The sequence below is a fragment of the Oryctolagus cuniculus genome, chromosome 13 (assembly GCF_051225735.1).
Source record: "Oryctolagus cuniculus isolate XC-2025 breed Fujian yellow rabbit chromosome 13, ASM5122573v1, whole genome shotgun sequence".
Lineage (NCBI taxonomy): Eukaryota > Metazoa > Chordata > Mammalia > Lagomorpha > Leporidae > Oryctolagus > Oryctolagus cuniculus.
Window position 1 is genome coordinate 98,235,401 of NC_142879.1, and position 24,273 is coordinate 98,259,673.

Here is a 24,273-nt window from a genome sequence, read left to right on the forward strand (position 1 = left end):
GAAAGAACAGCGCAGGGTCCTGTGTCATTCCTCCACGAAGAGGGGGAGCGACAGTAGCAAACAAAAACAGAACACAAAACTTGAATTCAGAATTTCAGTCCCAAATCCAAGGGCACAAAGGAAGACAAAATATACAAGCTGGCCCAATAATTCTTTATATAAAACTAGCAAAATTCGATAGTAAGAATTACATAAAGTAATCTTAAGAGATTATTTCTAAATTGACTTTAAAAAGCCCTTAGTTCAATCACTGAAATTATAAATGTTTGAACATTTTAATAACTGATATTAATATTTTAACAACTGTCACTGCAACTACATTAAAAGCAAGCTCACAGAAAGCTGACAGCGCAAGTGCGTCTTCTCTTTGCCCTCTATAGCATCTATCAAAACCAAGAACTGAAAAAAAAAAATGTAACCAAATCCAACAAGGGAGAAGTCACAGCACTGACAAGGGTTTCAAGAAAAATTAAGATCCATACTAAGTACAGGAAAGTACTAAATTCCAATTCCTGTCAAGTCTACATATTTTGAACACTTAAGCCAGACCCAAGAGAGGAAAGATCACTTGCCCCATCAAATTGACTTTTTGGCCCACTTTTTAGCCCACTAAGCTAGAGAACTTAAACCTTTGACCAGACTCCTACGTGTGATACATGGAAAGAGAATTTAGAATATAGTCAAAGTTTAAAGAAAGGCTAACCTCTGCACTTTATCACTCTCTTTTCCAAGTACATGCTTTTCATACCTCTTTCTCTAGTGTCCGGGGGACAGACATTAGAATCACAGAAGGCTGGCCAGCGCCGTGGCTCAATAGGCTAATCCTTCACGTGCGGCACCAGCACACCGGGTTCTAGTTCTGGTCAGGGCGCCGGATTCTGTCCCAGTTGCCCCTCTTCCAGGCCAGCTCTCTGCTGTGGCCCGGGAGTGCAGTGGAGGATGGCCCAAGTGCTTGGGCCCTGCACCCCATGGGAGACCAGGAGAAGTACCTGGCTCCTGCCATCGGATCAGCGCGATGCACCGGCCGCAGCACGCTGGCTGCAGTGGCCATTGGAGGGTGATCCAATGGCAAAAGGAAGACCTTTCTCTCTGTCTCTCTCTCTCACTGTCCACTCTGCCTGTCAAATAAAAAAAAAAAATCATCGAAGACAAAGTATTCACGCCAGTCACCCAACTCTAAGTCTACCATACATGAACCCGAGTGAATGACACTTAGACAAGCACCAGGAAGCTTCCCACACACAGCAGGCACACACCCAAGTGGGGGTATACAGCACAAAACAGGTGAAGAAAGAATCTCAGGAACTCAAGAACTTTTTAAGCAAATTCAGAGAACACAGACTGCATGAACTGAAACAAAAAGGTAAGACAACACAAAAAGTGCGTGAGGGTGGCTAGAATAAGGGGAATTTAAAAGATGACATTAAATTAAAAATTACATTAAAAGTAATAAGACGTGGGGGGTGGCACTATGGCAGAGTAGGTGTAGCCATGCCTGCAGTGCTGACATCCCACATGGGCACCAGTTCGAGTCTCAGCTGCTCCTGGCTTCGGATAGGCCCAGCTCTGGCCACTGCCATCTGGGGAGTGAACCAGTAGATGGGAGACCTCTCTCTGCTTCTGTCTCTTTGAAACTCTGTCTTTCAAATAAATAAATATTTTTTAAAAAGTAATAAAACATTAACCACAAGGGACAGAAAACAGAAGTATCACAAAGCAAATAAGCAAAAAAGACAAAGAGGAAAGCTCTTGGAGAGAAGATGCTACATATGAATGATGCGGCCAACATACACAAAACTAGACGTCCTGAAAGAGAAAGTAGAGAGGAATCTCAAGAGTATAATAAAGTAAAACTTCCCTGAAATACAAGAAGATCTGAATCTACACACCGAAGGAAGCTCACCATATACCAGGAAAGAGTAATACCCAATAAAATTGTACTTATTCTTATACCCTAGGGAAGTTGCTGGATTTTATACAAAAATTCTAAAAATATCCAGGCAGAAGTATGCTGGAGAATAAGGAATAATGTCCTTTCTATGTGAAGAGAGGAAAAGGAGTAGTACTCAATTACCCTTCCAGTCAGTATGTCCTATTCCTAAGTAATAAGGTAAAGGGAAGACATTCTCAAATACAAAATAATTCAAAGATTAAAGCACTTATGACTTAGGAAAGAGGGAGCTACCAATCACAAGAAATACCAAAAAAAAAAAAAAATACAAATCTGCAGATAGAGTAGTTGTGCTTTGAGCAGTGGCAGTATGCATGTAATCTAGCCAAACTTGTTTGCTTAGTTATCTGGATCAACAGCCACTCTTGTAATCCAAGTTCCCATTTTGACACCTGTTACTTTTATCTAAGCAACTGAAAGTATACAGTAAATGTTAACTAGACTCTTTAAGCTTTTCATTTATTTTATATAAGCAGTCAAAAGCACTCTCACCACCCCACACCCAACATCCACACATTGCATACACTTAACATTTAATTTATTGAGTGTTGACTACATGCCAAAGTAGATGTAAGGCACCAACAGAATCCCTCTTTCCTGGAGTTCTAGTTTTCTAAACTTAGTATTTATCAAATGAAACTGAAGTTTGGTTTTGTTTTGACACTTAATAATCTGGAGTTTTTCAGATTTCTTTTAACTTCTCAGGTGATTCTGAAAGACAGTCAGGCTTACGAACTGCATGCCTACTATAGTACAACATCTACTACAACTTCTTGAGTCTTCTAAAGCCTCAGAGGCGGATTAAGCAGCATCCAGTAATGTATTTACTCTAAATCGGTTTTATTTTTACAATGGCAGTTTAACAGGTATGGAACTCTGCTATAAACGTCAGATTCTGAAAATACATATTTTAAAGTAACTAAATATACCTAACAAATACCTTATTTGTTCTACAATATATACTAAAAAGTCTTGCTTATGTTATTTTATGAAAAGAAAGGCAAATCTATATTTTTTCATTCAACATCGAACATAAATATTAAAACATCCAAATAGCACACCGTAATTAAACCTATTTCCTTAACAAAATTCAGGTATTTGTGCAACAGCTTACAGAAGAATGTGTTTACAGAGAAGACAACAGAAAGGGAAAGTTCTGGCATCCAATAATAATCTTTAATAACACATTTTGATCCTTGACAATAAAGTGAAGACTTCTGTGCTTCTGTCATTAAAACATTTCATGTTTGGCAAAGCAGTTAAGACACCACTGTGGGGGGGGGGGGGGGAACGGGGAGGGACAGCGCTGTGGCATAGTAAGTAAAGCCACTGCCTGCAGTGCCAGCATCCCATATGGGCGCCAGTTCGCGACCCGGTTGTTCTACTTCCTATTCAGTTCTCTGCTATTGCCTGAAAAAGAAGAAGATGGCTCAAAGTCCCTGGGCCCTGCACCTGCATGGGAGACCCGGAAGAAGCTTCTGGCTCCTGGGTTCAGATCACAGCTCCAGCTGTTGTGGCCAATGGGGGAGTGAACCAGCGGATGGAAGAACTCTCTCTCTCTGCCTCTCCTCTCTTTGTAACTCTTTCAAATAAATAAATTTTTAAAAACTACACCACTCAGGATGCCCACATCCTGTATCAGAGTACCCAGGTTTGAGTCCTGGACCAGCTCTTAATTTCAGCTTCCTTCTACTACACACTCTGGGAGGCACCAGGTGATGCCTCAAGGAATGAAATCCCTACCACCCAGGAGGGAGACCCAGAGTGAGTTCTCAGCTCCAAGCTTTAGCCCAGCCCCGCCCAGGCTGGTGCAGGTATTTGGGAAAGGGGCCAGAAGATAGATTTCTTTCTCTGTAAAAAATGAAGTTTTTAAAAATATTATTTTTAAAAGACTTCTTTATTGAAAGAGTTACAAAAAGCAAGTGGGAAAGATAGGGAGAGATCTTCAATCCACTGGTTCTACTCCCTAGATGGCCACAATGGCCAGGCTGAAGCCAGGAGCTTCATCCAGGTCTCTCATGTGGATAGCAGGGGCCCATACACTTGGACCATCTTCTGCTGCTTTTCCAGGACATTAGCAGGGAGCTGGATCAGAAGTAGAGCAGGCCAGTGCCGCAGGTTCTAGTCCCAGTCGGGGCGCTGGTTCTGTCCCGGTTGCCCCTCTTCCAGGCCAGCTCTCTGCTATGGCCTGGGAGTGCAGTGGAGGATGGCCCAAGTCCTTGGGCTCTGCAACCTCATGGGAGACCAGGAGAAGCACCTGGCTCCTGGCTTTGGATCAGCGCAGTGCACTGGCTGCGGCGACCATTGGAGGGTGAACCAACGGCAAAGGAAGACCTTTCTCTCTCTCTCTCTCCCTCTCACTATCCACTCTGCCTGTCAAAAAAAAAAAAAAAGAGTAGAGCAGCCAGGACATGAACCAGCACTTACATGGGTTGCCAATGTCACAGGTGGTGACTTTATCCACTACGCCACAACACCATCCCCTTAAATATGTAAGTGCAGCCTACTGTGTGATTCAACAAATACAATCTTGGGAATTTAATCAGTGAGAAGTGAAAAGCTGTTTTCACACAAATAGCTGTAATAAATGTTCTAGCACTTGTATGGTTAACAGCCCCAAAACAGAAATAATACAAATGTCTTCCACTGGCATACTGTTAAATAATTACAGTATGTTATACCATGGAATACTACACAGCAATAAAACAGAAATGAGTTACTGAAACTTGGAGGGTTCTCAAGAGAATTACACCTGAGAGTGTCAGTCTCAAAAGGTTAAGGTTGGGGCCAGTGCTGTGACACAGCAGGTTAAGCAGCAGCCTGCAGAGCCAGCATCAGTTTCATTCCTGCTCCACTTCCAATCCAGCCCCCTGCTAATGCACCTGGTAAAGCAGCAAAAGGTGGCCCAAGTCCCTAGGCCCCTGTACCCATGTAAGGGACCCAGAAGAAGCTCCTGACTCCTGGCATTAGCCTGGCACAGCCCTAGCTGTTGTGGCCACTGGGGGGTGAACCAGCAGATACAAGATCTGTCTCTCCTCTAACTATATTTTTCAAATAAATAAATGTTTGAAAAAATGTTAATGCCGAGTATCATACACACACACCCAGACACAAATATAAACATCCTTGAAATGACAGAATTACAGAGACTGAGAACAGATCAGTGGTTGCTGAGACTAAGGAAGAGTGAAGACAGATCACGGCCATGGCTGGGAAGCAGATTCCTGTGATGAACCTGTTCTCTGTTGTGACTGTTGCAGTGGTCACATTAACTTAAATGGACAAAGGGTAGATTGGATTTCTCTACATTAGTTTATACAATTTCAGGGAAATATACAATCTCAAAATTCAACAAAATTTTTTGTTTAAACTTAATTAGCACAACAAACAGCTACCATTTTAACCCAAGTGTGGTGGCTCTGTCTGCAGCCCTGCCTCTAAGAGTGTCACTGTGGTTTTTGTCCTGTTTCCCCCATCACAGAGTCCTGCCACAGTTCCCATTACCACTCCCCACCCCCTTCCCACACATTAATGTTTAGTAACTCCTACCAGCTCTCCTAACTCCCCGAGCTCTGCAGTTAGACTTACCCTGAATCCCATCTCCCTGACTTCAGTCAGCCTCCACCCTTTCCCAGTCACCTTGCCTCCTAGTTACAACACTGACAGCTCTTGTCAATGAACCTCACAGGGCACTTCTCCACTGCTCTTCCTTAGTTTTCCTTCTTTCCTCTGGATTTGATGTCACTCCAGAAAGCAAGCTTCTAGTTCAAAGGGTTTACTCAGATTCTCCTTGAAGATACAGGATACTGAGTGTTACAGTCATTAAACTGCCATCAATTTGAAGAAAGATAAAGAACTAAAAAACCGGAGATAAGTTTCCATCAGGACACGCCAAGAACAAAATTCCCAAATTAACCAGTTTTGCACAACTCATCATTTTAAGGATTAAATTTAATATTTTTAGAAGGAAGTTTTTAGGCAATAAAGGGATTTGCTTTAGCCAATAAGCAATAGACATTTACACTTCTCCTATTTTCTACTTTTATTCCAAAATCCTACTTGTTCTACCTCCTACACCATTAACCTTGGTATAAGCCAAAATTAAGACATGATTACTAGGTTCCATACTAGTAAGCGCCCCAAGTAAAGGGAGGAGAACCCAATTACTTGAAAAGAGCAACACCAAAAGAGTAATAAGATTCTTTGTGCCCAAATCCAAATATATTTCTTTATTCAAACACAGCCATCATAAAATAAATTACAAGTTTTGGCTTCCCTTGTATCTGCTAAAAATTGTTAGATTTTAGACACATTATTTACTACCAAAACAAATCTTAGAAATGTGAGCAGCCGGCGCCGTGGCTCAATAGGCTAATCTTCCACCTTGCGGCGCTGGCACACCGGGTTCTATTCCCGGTCGGTGTGCCGGATTCTGAACTGGTTGCCCCTCTTCCAGGCCAGCTCTCTGCTGTGGCCAGGGAGTGCAGTGGAGGATGGCCCAAGTTCTTAGGCCCTGCACCCGCATGGGAGACCAGGAGAAGCACCTGGCTCCTGGCTTCGGATCAGCACGATGCGCCGGCCGCAGCACGCTGGCCGTGGTGGCCATTGGAGGGGAACCAACGGCAAAAGGAAGACCTTTCTCTCTCTTTCTCTCTCTCTCTCTCTCTCTCTCACTGTCTACTCTGCCTGTCAAAAAGAAAAAGAAAAGAAAAAAAGAAATACGAGCAAAATACTTATTTTACTATTCAAAAATGAGGAACTCCTTTTTTCCAATGAGCCCAAGTCCACAGAGTCAAGTGGGAAACAGCGGCTAGAGTCCTTGCCCTAACTATTATCTCCACTGCATCACAAGGCCATCAACGTACTACCAGTTATGCAACATCTAGTATTTGGCTATAGGACAGCTACAGTATAGTTATTTAACCTCTTTCAAAAAGGCATAGGGAGTCAGCCACAGCCTGCCAGATGAGACCCCTGCATCCCACACTGGAGTGTTTCACGATGAGTCCCGACTCCCAACTCCAACTTCCTAGGAGGCGACTGGGGTCCTGCCACCCAAGGGGAAGACCTGGAGCACATTCCAAGCTGCTGTTCAACATTTTCCCAGTCCTGCCATTGGTGAGCACTTGTGGAGTCAACCAGCATATGGATATTGTCCCCATGTCACAGAATGAAAAGCCTAAGTTAACACCACTTTTTGCTACCTTTCTTATCTTTCAAAGGTATATTAACACTTTTTAAAAGCTTGACTTTTCAAAAAAAAATTCAGGAACTATTTACTCATTAATTACTGTATTTTTCCAAATGGATTACGTGCATTAAGAACCTGACCAAAGACCATGCTGTCAAATGATCAAACCATTTGACAAAAATCAAAATTTCTATTACTGCCACTGCCCTTAAGGAACTAAGAATAAAACGTCTAGAAGCTGTGCTATTAACTCATCTCGCCTGTCCACAGCACAGCACATCCCTGCCCCCTACCCTCACCACCCAGAACCTGAGGAACCTACACTGCTTCTACCATCTCAGCTAGAAAAAAAATTTAGAAAGTTCAGTTAACCTTCTTTCTCTCCACGAAATCCCACTAAACTTGATACTCACCTCCTAACGTAAAATGTTTTAGACCATTAAAAGAAATTTAAAGGTAAATGTTTCATTTTTGGTTAAATCTTTAACAAAGACAAGTCAGTTAAAACGAATTTTCAGTAAGTACAAAGTAAAAACAAAATATCAAATTTAAAGGAGTAACAAATAACAAAATTAGGACAATTATGGGAAAGGAAGCATCAGAAGGCAATGAGGTTAAGAAAGTAATACAAAAGGGCCAGCACTGTAGCACAGCACGTTACGCCACTGCCTGCAGGGCCAGCATCCCATATGGGTGCCAGTTCAAGTCCTGGCTACTCCACTTCCAATCCAGCTCCCTGCTAATGTGCCTGGGACAGCAGCAAAAGATGGCCCAAGTCCTTGGGCCCCTGCACCCACTTGGGAGACCCAGAGGAAGCTCCTGGCTCCTAGCTACAAATCAGCCCAGCATCGGCCATTGCTGCTATTTAGGGAGTGAACCAGTGGATCAAAGAGCTCTACCTCTGCCTCTCAAATCTTTTCAAAAATAAATACAACAGGAAGTGGTACACCTTATCTGTAATGTTTAATTTCTTAAACTGGATGGGGACCAATACCTATTTCTGGAGAGCTACAGTTGGTCATCAACTCGCAATACTGTTCTTTTAACTGTGGCATTCACTGTTTCATGTCATGGGAGAATATAAACTAAAAAAAGAAAAAGAAATCCTTCCAAAATGAAATATTGGGGACCAGCATTGTGGCACAGTGGGTTGGGTGGGCTGTCTGCTACCTGTGATGCCAGCATCCCATATGAAAACCAGTTCAAGTCCCAGCTCCTCTACTTCCAATCCAGCTCTCTGCGAAGGTATCTGAGAAGATGACCCAAGTACATAGGCCTTTACCATCCATATAGGAGACCTGTATGGAGTTCCAGGCTCCTGGCTTCAGCCTGGTCCAGCTCTGACTATAGGAGCCATTTGGGGAGTGAACCAGCAGATGGAAGATCCCTCTCTCTGTCCTTCCTTCTAACTTTGCCTTGCAAATAAATCTTTAAAAAAAATTTAAACTGGTATTTTCCCTCCTTCTCCTAACAGTGACCCACAAGGCCTTTCTGCAGCACACCCATGGCACCAAAGGCAGCACTACGAAACACCAAGGAGACAGGAATTTACCAACCATAACCTTTTTTTTTTTTTTTTGACAGGCAGAGTGGACAGTGAGAGAGAGACAGAGAGAAAGGTCTTCGTTTTCCATTCATTCACCCCCCACAATGGCCGCTGCGGCCAGCACACCGCGCTGATCCGAAGCCAGGAGCCAGGTGCTTCCTCCTGGTCTCCCATGCGGGTGCAGGGCCCAAGCACTTGGGCCATCCTCCACTGCACTCCTGGGCCACAGCAGAGAGCTGGACTGAAAGAGGGACAACTGGGACAGAATCCGGTGCCCCAACCGGGACTAGAACCCGGTGTGCCAGCGCCACAGGCGGAGGATTAGCCTACTGAGCCGCGGCACCGGCCCCAACTATAACCTTGAATAAGCTTTCCCACATGTAACTTTAAAATGGTGCTTATCTTTAATGGAGTTGAGTTCTCCAGCTATAATTAAGTAAATGGTAAATAATCATCAGCATATACACTATAATAGTAAACAGCAGCCTTCTTATTATCAACAAACTGTGAATGCTCCAATCTAAGGCCAACCCTTTAATTGTGTACTAAGTCTCAGTGACATTTCTCTAGCAACTGCGCCCCCTCCTGCCAACCCAGCAACTTCTCTTCAGGATCTGCTCCATCAGCACATGAGTATGCTGACAGCAGTTGCCATAAAAAAGAAAAACAAAAGGAACGCTTTTCTTTAATCCACATACCACTGCAGCCATAGCATTCTTCTCCATTCCCCTTTTGAAACAAACTTCCACAGTTTACGACGTCCATAGGTACTGCTCCCATCCTAGTCTCCCGGCCACATCTCAGTCTCTTGCTAGTCTCTCTTCACAGCCCTAACCTTGAACACCTGAAGTAACACAGGGATGATTAATCCCCAGCTCACTCTCTTTTCTCTCTACAGAAGAGGCAGACAAGGCTTACACTAGCCAATCCTGGTCACTCATTTACATACTACCCAAGGCTGCTTTTGCACTAAACTGGCTGAGTGTTCCTCAAATTAATGATGGTATGAAAGCAGTAAGCGTGGCCAGCATTGTGGCATAGCAGGTTAATTCTCCACCAGCATCCCAAATGGGCAATGGTTCGAGTCCCAGCTGCTCCAATTCCAATCCAGCTCCCTGCTAACATGCGTGGGAAAGCAGTAGAAGTACTTGGGTCCCTGCACCCACTTGGGAGGTCCAGAAGTTCTTGGCTCCTGGCTTTGGATTGGCCCAGCTCTGGCCAATGCAGCCATTTGAGGAATGAACCAGTGGATGGAAGACCTTTCTCTTTGTCTCTCCTTCTCTCTATCCTGTAACTCTGCCTCTCAAATAAAATCTTAAAAAAAAAAAAAAGACATTGTGGGGCAGGAGCCGTGGCTCACTTGGTTAATCCTCCACCTGTGGCGCTGGCATCCCATATAGGCACCGGGTTCTAGTCCTGGCTGCTCCTCTTCCAGTCCAGCTCTCTGCTGTGGCCCAGGAGGGTGGCCTGAATAGCTAACAAAACTCCTTAGCAAATAACTCTCAACTCCTCTTTTCCATTTTACCTGCCTGAACCACAACCCTAGTCAGTTCCCTGCAGCATGGGTACCTGCACAGAGCAGGTGAACTTGACAGGGAGAAAACACAAGCATACTCTCTCTGAAGTGAGCTCCTTGGGTTCCTCATCCCTCCAGGCTTTATTGCACAAATCCATGTACCTTGCCCTCCTCACCAGCTGTTTCTCGTCTTCTAAACCTGCCAAAACCTCATTCCTCGCTTGTAGTTCGTTATCTTGCTTCTTAGATCTCCAGGAAGACAGAAGAAATCAGAAAGCAGTAACTACCTGTACCAGCCTTGTGACATGATTACAGTAACTGGGTAAGAGTAAGACCAGTCTGGCCACTTTGTTGCATTTGACTCTTAGAATCATCTACTTTTCTCAGGGATTTCTTTTCCTCTCAATTGGATCCCTTCCACTCCCTTCTAAACGTTTTCTACCAGCTACCACCTTTAAAAAAAAAAAACATTTTTGAACCGTAACTCCCACCACATATCAACACATGGCTCTGCGACCTTCTCTACTGAAATACTCATCTCCACTTTTACTCTGTCCGGCCCACACGATGTGGCTTTGTTCCCACATTCCTGAACCTGCTGCAGATCTTCAGTATCTTCCATGTTCTCAGAACTGATTTCTGTTTCCAGGCTTCATCTCACTTCACTTGTGTGCAGCATTCGACACAACTGCTAACTTTCTTTGTGAAGCCCTTATGCTGCCTGCCAAGATCCTGTTCTCTCTCTCTCGGGCTTCTCTTCCTTCCTAAAGGGCTATTTTTAGTGTCCTTGCTGGTTCTTCCTCATTTTCCAGCCTGTAAGTGCCAGAGTCCCAGGATCCAAGTCTCACAGCTTGCACTGTGTGTGTTCTCCTTGTTCTCTCCCCAGGCAGGACCATTCAGATCTCTGGCTGGGGGAAACCCACGCTGACTCCAGCCCACAACCAGGCCCCTGAATACTAGGTTCACACTTAACTGCCTACATGCAGCACTGCCTGACTGTCTAACAGGCATTACAAACGTAATGGATCCAAAACAAGTTTTCCTCGGGTCTTCCCTACCCCCATGAAATGGCAGCTTTGTCCTTTTGAGGCTAACAACCCAGGAGCCATCTGATTGACATCTCCAATCAACTCCACCAGCAAATCCTGCTGGAATTACCTTGATAACGTCTCCAGAATCTGACTTCTCTTGACCATCACCTTCACCTTCACTCCTGCCCAAGCTCTGTCATCTTACACCTGGACCAAGGCAAAGGCTCCCGCTTCTACCCTTGCTTCTTTTTTTTTTTTTATTTTTTGACAGGCAGAGTGGACAGTGAGAGAGAGAGACAGAGAGAAAGGTCTTCCTTTTGCCGTTGGTTCACCCTCCAATGGCCGCCGCGGCCGGCGCGCTGCGGCTGGCGCGCTGCGGCTGGCGCACAGCGCTGATCCGATGGCAGGAGCCAGGAGCCAGGTGCTTTTCCTGGTCTCCCATGGGGTGCAGGGCCCAAGCACCTGGGCCATCCTCCACTGCACTCCCTGGCCACAGCAGAGAGCTGGCCTGGAAGAGGGGCAACCGGGACAGAATCCGGCGCCCCAACCGGGACTAGAACCCGGTGTGCTGGCGCCGCAGGTGGAGGATTAGCCTAGTGAGCCGCGGCGCCGGCCTTACCCTTGCTTCTAAGTGGTCAGCTCCATCACACTGAGGTCACTGTGATCATTTTAAAAGGCAAATAATGCGTGTTACAGGGCCAGCATTGTAGCATAGCAGGTAGAGCTATTGACTGTGATATCAGCGTCCCATATGGGCACTGATTCGTGTCCCAACTGGTGCTCCACTTCTGATCCAGCTCCCTGCTGGAGCTGATAAAGCAACAAAAGACGGTCCAAGTGTTTGGGCCCCTGCCACCCATGTGGGAGACCTGGATGAAGCTCCTGGCTCCTGGCTTCATCCTGGCCCTTGGCAGCCATCTGGAGATAGTCCCATCAAGTGGAAGATCTCTCTGTGACTTCCAAAATAAGTAAATTTTTTAAAGTATCATTGCTGTCTTAAAATCTACCAGGAGCTTCCCGTCTCTTCCAGAACAAAAAGCAAAGTTCTAGTGATGTCCCATAGGCTTTTTGTAAACTTCCCAAGCCTTGTTAGCTTTGACTCCTTACCTGGAGACTTTTATTGGGTCATTCTTTTCCTCGTTTCTCCAGTGTACCAAGCAACCGTCCTCCTTGGGATCTTTGCACTTCCATTCCTCTGTCTGCAGTGCTCTTCCCGTTGGTAACTGCTTGGCTCCTATGGTTACCCAGGTATCTGTTGACATCTCACCTTGTCAGAAAGGTCTTTGTTGAGACTATCTAATGGCTCCCCACCACCTTTGCTCCCTCACCCTGCCGCATTTTTCTTATACTATTTACCACATAACATGTTACATAATTCATTTGTCTCCCACTGCAGTGGACACTCCATTCGACACCAGATAAATATTTGTTGAATGAGAGGACATTTGCTTATTAAAAGGAAAAGTAAAGTATTAGAGTTCTCAAGAGGAAAAGGCTTATGGTCTATTTATACTTGCTTTATAAAAGACCAAAATCCAGTCCTGGCCTCATAAATAGGATGGGGAAAAGCTGGGTTATGTGTAAGCAAAATATGGCATTGAAACATAATATTTGAAAACTTACATAAATTCGCATATGTACCAAGTTGTAAGCAGGGTAGTGGATAGCTTATCTAATGAGAGGTACCAAGTTTGCAAGTGAGCACAAACCTGTATTTCAGCCAGTAGATTAACACATCTTCCTGGAGAGGGGAAGAGCCACATGTTTGCTGCAGGTGACCAAGATTCTAGTGTGATCCTACCGGGGGAGAATCGGGCCTCCAGCTGTGAAAGGGACTTGATACCAAATTTTGCTGCAGTTGCCAATGGGCCACAAAATAAGGATGCATTCTTGGAAATTTCCACCTACTTCTTTCTCATTTCTCTGTTTGTCTCCATCCTTACCTCCCTATCAAACGCAGCATAACATATTGATTAAAAACGTGGGTTTTAGTATCAGAATTGAGCTCTGGCTTCATTCTGACTCACCAGCAGTGTGACTTCGGGCAACGTGTTGGGTTCTCAGAGGCTGTTCCTCCTCCTGTCTGAACTTGACAGGATATAACATTGCAGGTGAAAAAGAAGTGAAATTGGATAAGTAACAGTACTGAGAAAATACATGCCCCGCTGCTGGTGGTTACCATTCGTTCAGAAAAATTGTATTAAAGCACAATCATCAGGTCTTGGAAATAAAGCATTAGACTAAGTCACTTGATCTCTGCTTTTAGCGAGTTTATATTTTGACTAAACAATATTCATACATAACTAAAAGAAGAGGCTTTGGGTTCACAGGTTTGTAGTGTGAAGTGTCCTAAGGAGAAAGACTAAGACAACGGCAACAAAAGTTCCCATTTAGAAAAGGGGACTAAAAACCTCCAGAACAGCACCCCCATCCGTGTGTGGTGAACCCACACAGGCAGGGATAACGTAAATAACAGCAGATGCTGCAGGACTTACTGACTCATGTGTTGGCCGTAATGATCACAGTTGGGTTTACCAAACTGGCCGTTTTTTTTTTTTTTTTAACTTCTTCCAGGTGATACTAAAGATTCGCCAGGATTAAGAGCCAAGTTCTAGGGCCAGTGCCGTGACTCACTTGGCTAATCCTCCACCTGCGGTGCTGGCACCCTGGGTTCTAGTCCCGGTTGGGGCACAGGGTACTAGTCCCAGTTGCTCCCTTCCAGTCCAGCTCTCTGCTGTGGCCCAGGAGGGCAGTGGAGGATGGCCCACATGTTTGGGTCCCTGCACCTGCATGGGAGACCGGGAGGAAGTACCCGGCTCCTGGCTCCAGATCGGCATAGCACCAGCCATAGCAGCCATTAGGGGAGTGAACCAACGGAAAGAAGACCTTTCTCTCTGTCTCTCTCTCTCACTGTCTGTCGCTCCCCCTCTTCATGGAGGAACGACACTAAACCCTGCCTAGGCTTCATATCCGAGTCACGGCACCATTATGTCGCTCCCCCTCTTCGTGGAGGAACGACACAGGACCCTGCGCTGTTCTTTCATCTGCTCGGCCCTCCCCGGGTTTGCTGCTGGTTCTTCCCGGGTTGGCTACTATCCCTTCCACCTCCGTGGAAGGGCAGTTCCCGCTAGCCACATTCCCCACTTCCGCAGGGGAGCGGCACACCGCCGGCCGGCTCTTCTCGGGGGCTGCACAGGTATTCCCCTTAGATGTTCCCCATAGATGTTCCTGGTGCATGCCGTCTCTCTCCTCCTTTATAGTCCTCCTCCGCCAATCCCAACTCGGCTGCCCACACGCCGAGTACGCTGCTCTCCAATCAGGAGCAAGTCCTACAGTTTATTGGTTGAACTGGAGGCAGCTGTGCGGAAGCTGTTTACTTCTCTCCCAGCGCCATATTGTGGGAGAGCAGATGCATAGAATAAGTCTTAATTCCAGTAACTCAGTCCAGTCCGGTTTGCTCCCCACACTGTCTAACTCTGCCTGGCCAAAAAAAAAAAAAAAAAAAAAAAAAAAAAGCCAAGCTCTAAACCCTCTGCCTCTGGCAAAACTTCAGCCTGAATTAACCCAGCTGTTCACCATGTCAGGGTCTCTAAGCAGTTGCACGTACTGTGGACTAGCAGATGGTAGATTGGACTGATCCCGTAACAGTCTCTGGTTCATCACACTCAGATGGACCCTCAGCACCACCAGGCGATCTCGAAGTTTTTCAGACTTCTTTTCTCCCTAAGCCTATCTCCCTCACTTCATGACCTTCACTCAGAAAATGTCACTTACCTCCTCCCAAACAAGTCCCAAATGGAAATTTCTTTCTGCTTTGATTTTATTAATTTACTTTGAGGATTTATTCATTTGAAAGGCAGAGCAACAGAGAGAGGGTGAGAAACAAATCTCTCCACTGGTTCACTCCTCCTGTGACAGTCCGGGCTGGGTCAGGCCAAAGCCAGGAACCTAGAACTCCATCCGGGTCTCATGTGAGTGGTAGGGGTCCAGGCACTTTCCCAGGTGCATTAACAGGGCGCTGGATCCGAAGTGGAACCCCCAGGACTTGAACTTGTAATATAGGCTACTTGCTGCACCACAATGCTGGCCCCTTTCTTCTTGCTTTTGAACTATACAGATTATCTATACTCACCCATCTGTTTACTCAGCCAACATTTATTGTGCACCCACTGTGTGCTGGGTATATGTCCTTGAACAATACAAACAGGACTCTGCCTTCCTGGAGCTTATATTCCAGTGGGAAAAGTCAGTCCTATGATAACTAATTTAGACAGGAGCGTGTGCTACAGGCAACAGCGGAGTGGGAGGAAAGGTGGGATTGAGGGGTAATATTTTAAATAGAGTACTCATTGAACAGGTGGCAGTTGAGTGAACACATGAAGGTGGAACGCTGGAAACCTTCGTGGATGGCTGCAGAGAGAGCGCCTGGTGAAGGTGCTGTAGCAGGAATGAGCTTTCTGTCTGCAGGAACAATCAGGGAAGTTCTGTGCATGGTGGGTCATAACCGAGGGGGCAGTGCTAGGGAAGGAGGTCAGGAGACCCGACTGTGAAGGATCTTGCCGAGGTGGGGAGCCTGTCTTCTGCCAAGGGCCTTTTGGATATTTATAGCATCATTCACAGGCCATAAAAATTATCACATTAAAAATTAGCCTGCTTGGTCAACCAAATGCTGCTACAGGGATATACTCAGCTCCCACCCAGGAGACAATGGCTTGAGACATCGCCCCATGCCAGCAGAGAGTACCTGTTGCCCCATGTCAGCAGGAAGTAGCTCTAAAGACAGATCATTGTGCCAGCATCCCATATGGGCGCCGGTTCTAGTCCCGGCTTCTCCACTTTCAGTCCTGCTCTCAGCTATAGCGTGGGAGAGCAGTAGAAGATGGCCTAAGTCCTTGGGCCTCTGCACCCACATGGGAGACCTAGGGGAGGCTCCTGGCTTCTGATTGGTGCAGCTCCGGCCATTGCTGCCAATTGGGGAGTGAACCAGCAGATGGAAGACCTCTCTCTCTCTCTCTCTCTCTCTCTCTCTTTCTGTAACTGTCTTTCAAATAAATAAAAATAAATCTTAAAGAAAAAAAGAACAGTCTGCATGGTAAGAAAGGAAACAGCAAGCCAGTACAGACGCTCCAGCATTGTCTTAAGGTTGCTATTTCAAAGCAGGAGTTGGGCTCCTGTCTACTGCCAGTTGTGTCAGCTGTGCTTGCCTTGTGCCCCTTCAGTTGCCTTCTGGTACCACTTCTCCCTTCTTTTGTATATGCAGGCTCTCCTTTCCTTTGGCTCATTTCCATTAGATCTTCAACATGTTGAATCCTGTGTTTAAAAAACACTTCCTTGGGGCCAGTTCAAGTCCGGCTGCTCCACTTCCCATCTAGCTCTCTGCTATGGCCTGGAAAGCAGTAGAAGATGGCCCAAATGCTTGGGCCCCTGCACCCACGTGGGAGACCCAAAAGAAGCTCCTGGCTCCTGGCTTAGGTTCAGCTCAGCTCTGGCCATTGTGGCCATTTGGGGAGTGAACCAGTAGATGGAAGAAGACCTCTCTCTTTCTCTGCCTCTCTCTAATTCTGCCTTTTGAATAAATAAAATAAATCTTTAAAAAAAAAAAACTTTCCTATTGCCCCTAGCCAGTTACTACTCTTTTACCTTCCTTCCTTCTGCCAGACTTCCACCAAGTCTTGTCCGGTTTAATTCTGCACTCCTCTGTTCATAGTTGAAGTCCCTGCAGTGGACATATGCCCCGTAGCTATGAAACCAGATTTCCCAAGGCAGCAGCTCTTCAAGAGGCAGTGCCGAGTCTTCAGGAGCCATTTGGGAATGTGTGGCGGTATTTATTGGTTATCACTTGTGTATTTTCAGTTGACCAAGGGTGAGCGATGCTACTTGCTTACTGTCCAGGAGGGATGGAGGGATGATGTCACTTGCTTGTTGGAGGGCAACATATAGCAATGCCTAGGACAGTCCTGTGTACCTCACAGTTGTCCTGTTCCAAGTGTTGATATCACTCCCTCAAGACATAAAGTCACAAATGACTTCTCTACCTGTGTTCAATGGACATTTTTCAGTTTTTTCCTACCTGAACTCAAAGTGGCAGGCTTTTTATTTGTATTTGTTTTGAGGGATGGAGAGACAGAAGTCAGCAGACGGGAGTTAAGAGACAAATCTTTCATCTGCAGGTTCATGCCCTAAAGACATGCAGCAGCTGGGGGTGAGCCAAGTGAAAGCCTGGAACTCAACTTAGTTCTCTCACATGGCTGCCAGGGACCCAGCTGCTTCAACCATCACCCACTGCCTCACAGGGCACTGGCAGGAAGCTGGAAATCAGAAGTAGAGTCAGGACTTGAAGCCCAGATATTACATGATGGATGCAGGCATCCCAAGCAGCATCTTAACTAGTTCACAGAACACCCATCCCTGAACTCAGAGTATTTGACACTAACATCTACTCTCTGCATTGCCCTTCTCACTTGGCTTCTGTGGTACAACATGGTCCTTATTTTGTTCTGACTTCTCCAACTGTTCCTGTAATCCCTTCATCCTCTTTTACTCCATTACCATCTGTTGAAGTTTCTCACAAAGTAGAGAAGTGTCGGCATAAAGTAGGGATCCATGAGTCCATCCTCCTGCAAAATAAATAATTGGCAAAAATTGTCAGAGGCAACCCTGAGTGAGCTCTGGAAACTAGTCAGAGGTTTGCAGTGACCAGGCAGACGCTTAAGAAAAGGATGACTTATATCTCTCTCTCAGAGGAGAGCTTTGCATCATTTAACTCACCTGCCCAGCCCAGCAGCATCTTTGAAGATGACAACCTGCATTTCTTTTTTTTTTTTTAAGATTTATTTGTTTATTTCAAAGAGTTACAGAGAGAGAGAGAGATCTTTCATCTGCTGGTTTGCTTCCTCTTTCTCTCTGCCTCTGCTCTGTAACTCTGCCTTTCAAATAAATAAATAAATCTTTTTTAAAAAAATAATGAACAAGGGGCTGGTGCTGTGGCTCAGCAGGTTAGCACCCTGGCCTGGGGCACCGGCATCCCATATGAAGCCGGTTCTAGTCCTGGCTGCTCCTCTTCCAATCCAGCTCTCTTCTGTGGCCTGGGAAAGCAGTGGAGGATGGCCCAAGTCCTTGGGCCCCTGCACCAGCATGGGAGACCTGGAGGAAGCTCCTGACTCCTGGCTTCAGATCGGCACAGCTCTGTTCCGGCCATCTGGGGAGTGAACCAGCAGATGGAAGACCTCTCTCTCTGTATCTATCTCTCTGTAACTCTGCCTGTCAAATAAATAAAATAAATCTTTAAAAAGAAATGAACAAAAGACTTGAACATATTTTTCTCTAAAAAGTTTTTTTTAAAGATTTATTTATTTATTTGAAAGTCAGTTACACACAGAGAGAAGGAAAGACAAAGAGAGAGAGAGAGGTCTTTCATTTGCTGGTTCACTCCCCAGTTGACCGCAATGGCTGGAGCTGCACCAGATCCGAAGCCAGGAGGCAGGAGCCAGGAGCTTCTTCCAGGTCTCCCATGCAGGCGCAGGGGCCCAAGGACTTGGGCCATCTTCTACTGCTTTCCCAGGCCACAGCAGAGAGCTGGATCAGAAGTGGAGCAGCCGGATCTCAAACCACCGCCCATATGGGATGCCAGCACCGCATGTGGTGGCTTTATCTGTTACATCACAGTGCTGGCCCCCCAGAAATTTTTTTTAAAGATTCATTTATTTGAAAGGAAGAGCTACAGAGAGAGAAGAAAAATATCTTCCATCTGCAGTTGCAGTCCCCAAATGGCCACAACAGTTAGGACTGGGCTTGGCTGAAGCCAGGAACCAAGAACTGCATCCTGGTCTCACACGTGTGTGGCAGGGACCCCAGCACTTGAGCTGTCTTCTGCTGCCTTCCCTCATACATTATCAGGAAGTTGGATCAGAAGCAGAGCAGCCAGTTTCCAGGGCTCAAATGATGCCAGTGTCACAAGCAGTGGCTTAACTCTGTTAAAACGCTGGCCCACCCCCAAAAAATATTCTAATGGCTAACAGATACAAGAAAAGATGCTCATCATCATTGCTGGTTGGGGAAATGCAAATCAAAACCACAAAGAGAAACCACTTCACACTTACTAGGATGACTATCAATTAAAAGTGTTGGTAAGGATGTGGAATACTGGAAGTCTTATAAATTGCTAGTGAGAGAGTAAAAAGATGCAGTTGCTATGCAGACCACTCTGGAAGTTCCTCAGAATTTCAGAGAATTACAGTATGTCACAGCAGATCTCTTAAATGTATACTGAAGAGAATAGAAAACAGATATTCAAACAAAAACTGGCATGTGAATACTTATAGTGGTATTATTCATAGTAGCTAAAAAGTAGAAACAGCATAAATGTCCCATCAAAAGGTGAATGAGTAATCAAATCATGGTATATGCATACAATGGAATATTACTTAGCCATGAATAACAGTGAAGTGCTGATACATGCTACAACGTGGATCAGGCTTGAAAACCTGCCAAGTCAAAGAAGCCAGACACTTAAAAGCCACAGGGTGTGAGATTCCATTTACATGAAATGGCTAAAGTAGTCAAAGCTACAGACAGAAAGCAGATTCGTGGTTTCCAGTGGCTGTGGAGAGACAGGAATGAGGGGCTACTGCTGAATGAATATGGTGTTTGTTTTTTGAGTGATCAAAGTGGTCACATTTAGGTAACGGTGGTTGCCAACATTGCAGAACTGTAGACATCATCCTTGTTGCTTCTGGTTTACACACCTTATCCCGTTCATCATTAGAGTCCATAGATTTTTTTTTTTTTGACAGGCAGAGTTAGACAGTGAGAGAGAGACAGAGAGAAAGGTCTTCCTTCTGTTGGTTCACCCCCCAAATGGCCACTACAGCCAGCCCGCCGCGCCAATCTGAAGCCAGGAGCCAGGTGCTTCCTCCTGGTCTCCCACAGGGGTGCAGGGCCCAAGCACTTGCGCCATCCTCCACTGCCTTCCAGGGCCACAGCAGAGAGCTGAGTCCATTGATTTTACTTCCTAAGTAGTGCTCACTATTCCAGTTGCTCTGATCTGCTACCAGTCTCATCTAAGACACCATCTTCTGTCTATACAATGACCTCTTAACTGTTCGCTGAGAGCAGCCTAATGAGAAACATTTCTTTTTTCTTTCTTTTTTTAAAGATTCATTTATTTATTTTATAGAAAGGGAGAGGTATAGAGATCTTCCATCCTCTGATTCACTCCCCAAATGGCCACAACAGCCAAAGCTGAACCAGGCTGAAGCCGGAAGCCAGGTGCTTCCTCCTTGTCTCCCACAGGGTGCAGGGGCCCATTCTCTGTTTCTTTCCCAGACACATTAGCAGGGAGTTGGATCAGAATTGGAGCAGCTAGGACTGGAACCAGCATCCCATATGGCTGGTGATTTTATCCACTACACCACAATGCCAGCCCCTGAATACTCTCTTGATTTCCTTTCTCAGTTTATCCTTCCAGCAAAATCAGGACTCTAACCAATGTTCATCTGTTCACTCCTGCTCCTCTTGTAGTGGAATGTGACTCAGAAACATGTGAGGGTCTCACTTTAAATTCATGAACAGAAACTTAATGTGACCTAAAAATGCTGCCAATCAATTTCTAGTTTTTCTTCAAGTTTATTCACTCTTGCTGTTTTCATCCATTTAGGTCACTACAGTAAAACATCCACAAACTGGGTAGCTTGTAAACAACAGAGATTTATTTCTTTTTTTAAAAAAATATTTATTTGAGGGTCTGGCACTGTGGCACAACATCCCATGTGGGTGCCGGTTCTAGTCCTGGCTGTTCCTCTTCTAATCCAGCTCTCTGCTATGGCCTGGGAAAGCAGTACAAGATGGCCCAGGTGCTTGGGCCTCTGCACCCGTGTGGGAGACCCAGAGGAGGCTCCTGGCTCCTGGCTTCAAATCAGCACAGCTCTGGCCACTGCGGAGATCTGGGGAGTGAACCAGCAGATGGAAGACCTCTTTCTCTCTGTTTCTCGCTCTCTCTTTCTCTCTCTCTGCCTCTCCTCTCTCTGTGTAACTCTGCCTTTCAAATAAATAAATAAATCTTTAAAAATTATTTATTTGAAAGGCCGAGTTACAGAGAAGCAAAGGAGAGATAGAGAGAGAGAGAGAGTGAGTCAGAGAGTCTTCCATCCTCTGGTTCACTCCCCAAATGGCCACAACGGCCAGAGCTGGGCTGATCCTAGGCCAGGATCCTGGAGCTTCTTCTGGTCTCCCACATGGGTGCAAGGGCCCAAGGATTGGGCCATCTTCCTCTGCTTTCCCAGGCACATTAGCAGGGAGCTGGATCAGAAGTGGAGCAGCCGGGACCTGAACCAGTGCCCATATGGGATGCTGGCACTGCAGGTGGCGGCTTCCCCCGCTACACCACAGCACCGGCCCCTGAGCTTTATTTCTTATAGTTCTGGAGATTGGGAAGTCCATGAACAAGGAGCCAACAGCTTGGCTATCTCATGAGGACCCACTTTCTGATCCATAAATGCCACCTTCTCACGGTGTCCCCACACGCTGGACGGGATGAGGGATTTCTCTTGGACCTCTTTTTTTTTTTTTATCCTTTATTTAATGAATATAAATTTCCAAAGTACGACTCATGTGTTACAATGGCTTCCCCCCCCATACCGTCCCTCCCACCCACAACCCTCCCCTTTCCCACTCCCTCTCCCCTTCCATTCACATCATCTCTTGGACCTCTTTTATAAGGGCACTAATCCCGGTCATGACTGGTCCAGTCTCAGGGCCTAATCTCTTCCCAAAGGCCTTACCTTCTAATTACCACCACCTTGGGAGTTAAGAGTTCAACATACCAAACACAAACATTCAGACACAGCTCTCCCCTTTACCCCCTTTCTTTAGACTGTCTCATCTGTTAGCCTCTCAAAATACCCAACATTTTCTACTTTAAATCTTGCCCTCCATGGTTTTTTTTCTGTTTCTTGGACAAAACGAAACAATCAGAAGAGACCTCCTGCCTCTCCTCTGTCTCCGGATTCGCTTCCGCACTCACAGTCTCCTTGTCGGCTCACTACCTAGCACACACCAACTGTGAATGCTCTCCCTGCCGCTGTCTCAAACCAGCCTCCCTTCTTGTGTAGTACCTCAGAGGCCTGCTACCTGCCTGTGGCCCTTGAACTAAATCCTGTCACTGTTTCATACAACCCATGAGCTAAGAATGGTTATCATATTTTTTAGATGGCTGGAGAGAAAAATATGTACCAGAGACAATGTGTGGCTCACAGAGCCACAAATACTCACTGTCTGATCCTTTGCCAAAAACTGCTGATTCCTGTGTAGATCTAGATCTCTTTCCCTCTGATCTACTCAATATTGACACGGTCCTTCCCCCTTTTCTCTCCTACATTAATCAGTTTTGGGCTCCAAATTAGAGTATTTTTTTTTTATTCGAAAGGCAGAATCATAGAGAAGCAGAGGCAGAGAGAGAGAGAGGTCTCCCAACTGCTGGTTCACTCTCCAGATAGCCTCAACAGCCAGAGATGCACTGATCTGAAGCCAGGAGCCTGGAGCTTCTTCTAGGTCTCCCACGCAGGTTCAGGGGCCCAAGCACTTGGGCCATCTTCTACTGCTTTCTAGGCCATAACAGAGAGCTGGATCGGAAGTGGAGCAGCCGGGACTTGAAACAGCGCCCATATGGGATGTCAGCGCTGCAGGCAGCGGCTTTTACCCACTACACCACAGAGCCGGCCCCCAAATTAGAGTATTTCCACCAGCGTTTGAGCATTATTATTTCTGTCATCTTTAAAAAACAAACCAAAAACCTCTCGAAACCTCTTCCCATGCCAGTCTGCCCTGTTGGTTCCGCTTTGCAATACAGAACCCTGACATAGCAGTTGATACTTGCTGCTCCACATTCCTTCTTTTCAATTCCTACCTGGACACATTCTCATCAGGCTCTCTCCCCCACCACCAAAGCAAGCACCGTTGTTAAGATCACTACCAGCTTCTGTATGCTCATCCCAGCAGTCGGCCTTCAGTCTCCATGTCATTTGTCCCGCAGCAACATTGGACAAAGTGAATCACTTCTCCTCCTTGATAAACTCTCTGCACTTGATTTCCAGATCTCTACGCTGTGCCTTCTCCCTCCATCCCTGGATTCTTCCTTCCTGCTCAGATTCTTCTCCCGGATCTCTTCACCCCAGAGTACCCCAGGGCTCAGTTTGTCTCCACCAGAGCACTGGATGGCTCTTACCCAGCTTCATGGCTTTCAAATCTATCCTTTAGCTGACAGCTCCCAAACTTATATGTAACCTTAATGTCTCTCCAAGTTCAGATTCTTATGTCTGTCTTCCTACCTGTATAAAATATCTAATTTTTTTTAAAAAAATGAAATTATTAAAGTATAGGTGAATGAGACCAGCGCCGCGGCTCACTAAGCTAATCCTCCGCCTGCGGCACCGGAACACCGGGTTCTAGTCCCGGTCAGGGCGCCAGATTCTGTCCCAGTTGTCCCTCTTCCAGGCCAGCTCTCTGCTGTGGCCCGGGAGTGCAGTGGAGGATGGCCCAGGTCCTTGGGTCCTGCACCCGCATGGGAGACCAGGAGAAGCACCTGGCTCCTGTCTTTGGATCAGCGCGGTGTGCCGGCTGCAGCGGCCATTGGGGGTGAACCAACAGAAAAGAAAGACCTTTCTCTCTGTCTCTCTCTCTCTCTCACTGTCCACTCTGCCTGTCAACAAATAAATAAATAAATAGGCCGGCGCCGCGGCTCATTAGGCTAATCCTCCTCCTAGCGGCGCCAGCACACCGGGTTCTAGTCCCGGTCGGGGCGCTGGATTCTGTCCTGGTTGCTCCTCTTCCAGGCCAGCTCTCTGCTATGGCCTGGGAGTGCAGTGGAGGATGGCCCAAGTGCTTGGGCCCTGCACCCGCATGGGAGACCAGGATAAGCACCTGGCTCCTGCCTTCAGATCAGCACGGTGCACTGGCTGCAGCGCGCCAGCCGTGGCAGCCATTAGAGGGTGAACCAATGGCAAAAGGAAGACCTTTCTCTCTGTTTCTCTCTCTCACTGTCCA

At 46.1% G+C, this 24,273-nt stretch overlaps 1 protein-coding gene across 9 annotated transcripts in view; it reads right to left on the minus strand.

Moving 5' to 3' along the window:
• Nucleotides 1-12,473, minus strand: part of LOC103346970 (WW domain-containing adapter protein with coiled-coil-like) — a 50,391-nt gene extending 37,918 nt beyond the window's left edge. For 2 of the 9 annotated variants that reach the window (XM_089312420.1, XM_089312422.1), the window contains exon 1: nucleotides 9,387-9,545. In XM_089312420.1, coding sequence (XP_089168546.1) covers nucleotides 9,387-9,468 — 82 coding nt within the window. In that variant the 5' untranslated portion in view covers nucleotides 9,469-9,545. Of the gene's footprint in view, nucleotides 1-9,386; nucleotides 9,565-10,257; nucleotides 10,337-11,362; nucleotides 11,386-11,854; nucleotides 11,874-12,342 lie in introns of those variants that run through there. The other 7 variants (XM_089312428.1, XM_089312423.1, XM_089312429.1 and 4 more) reach the window with 7 other exon arrangements.
• Nucleotides 12,474-24,273: the final 11,800 nt, after the last annotated feature.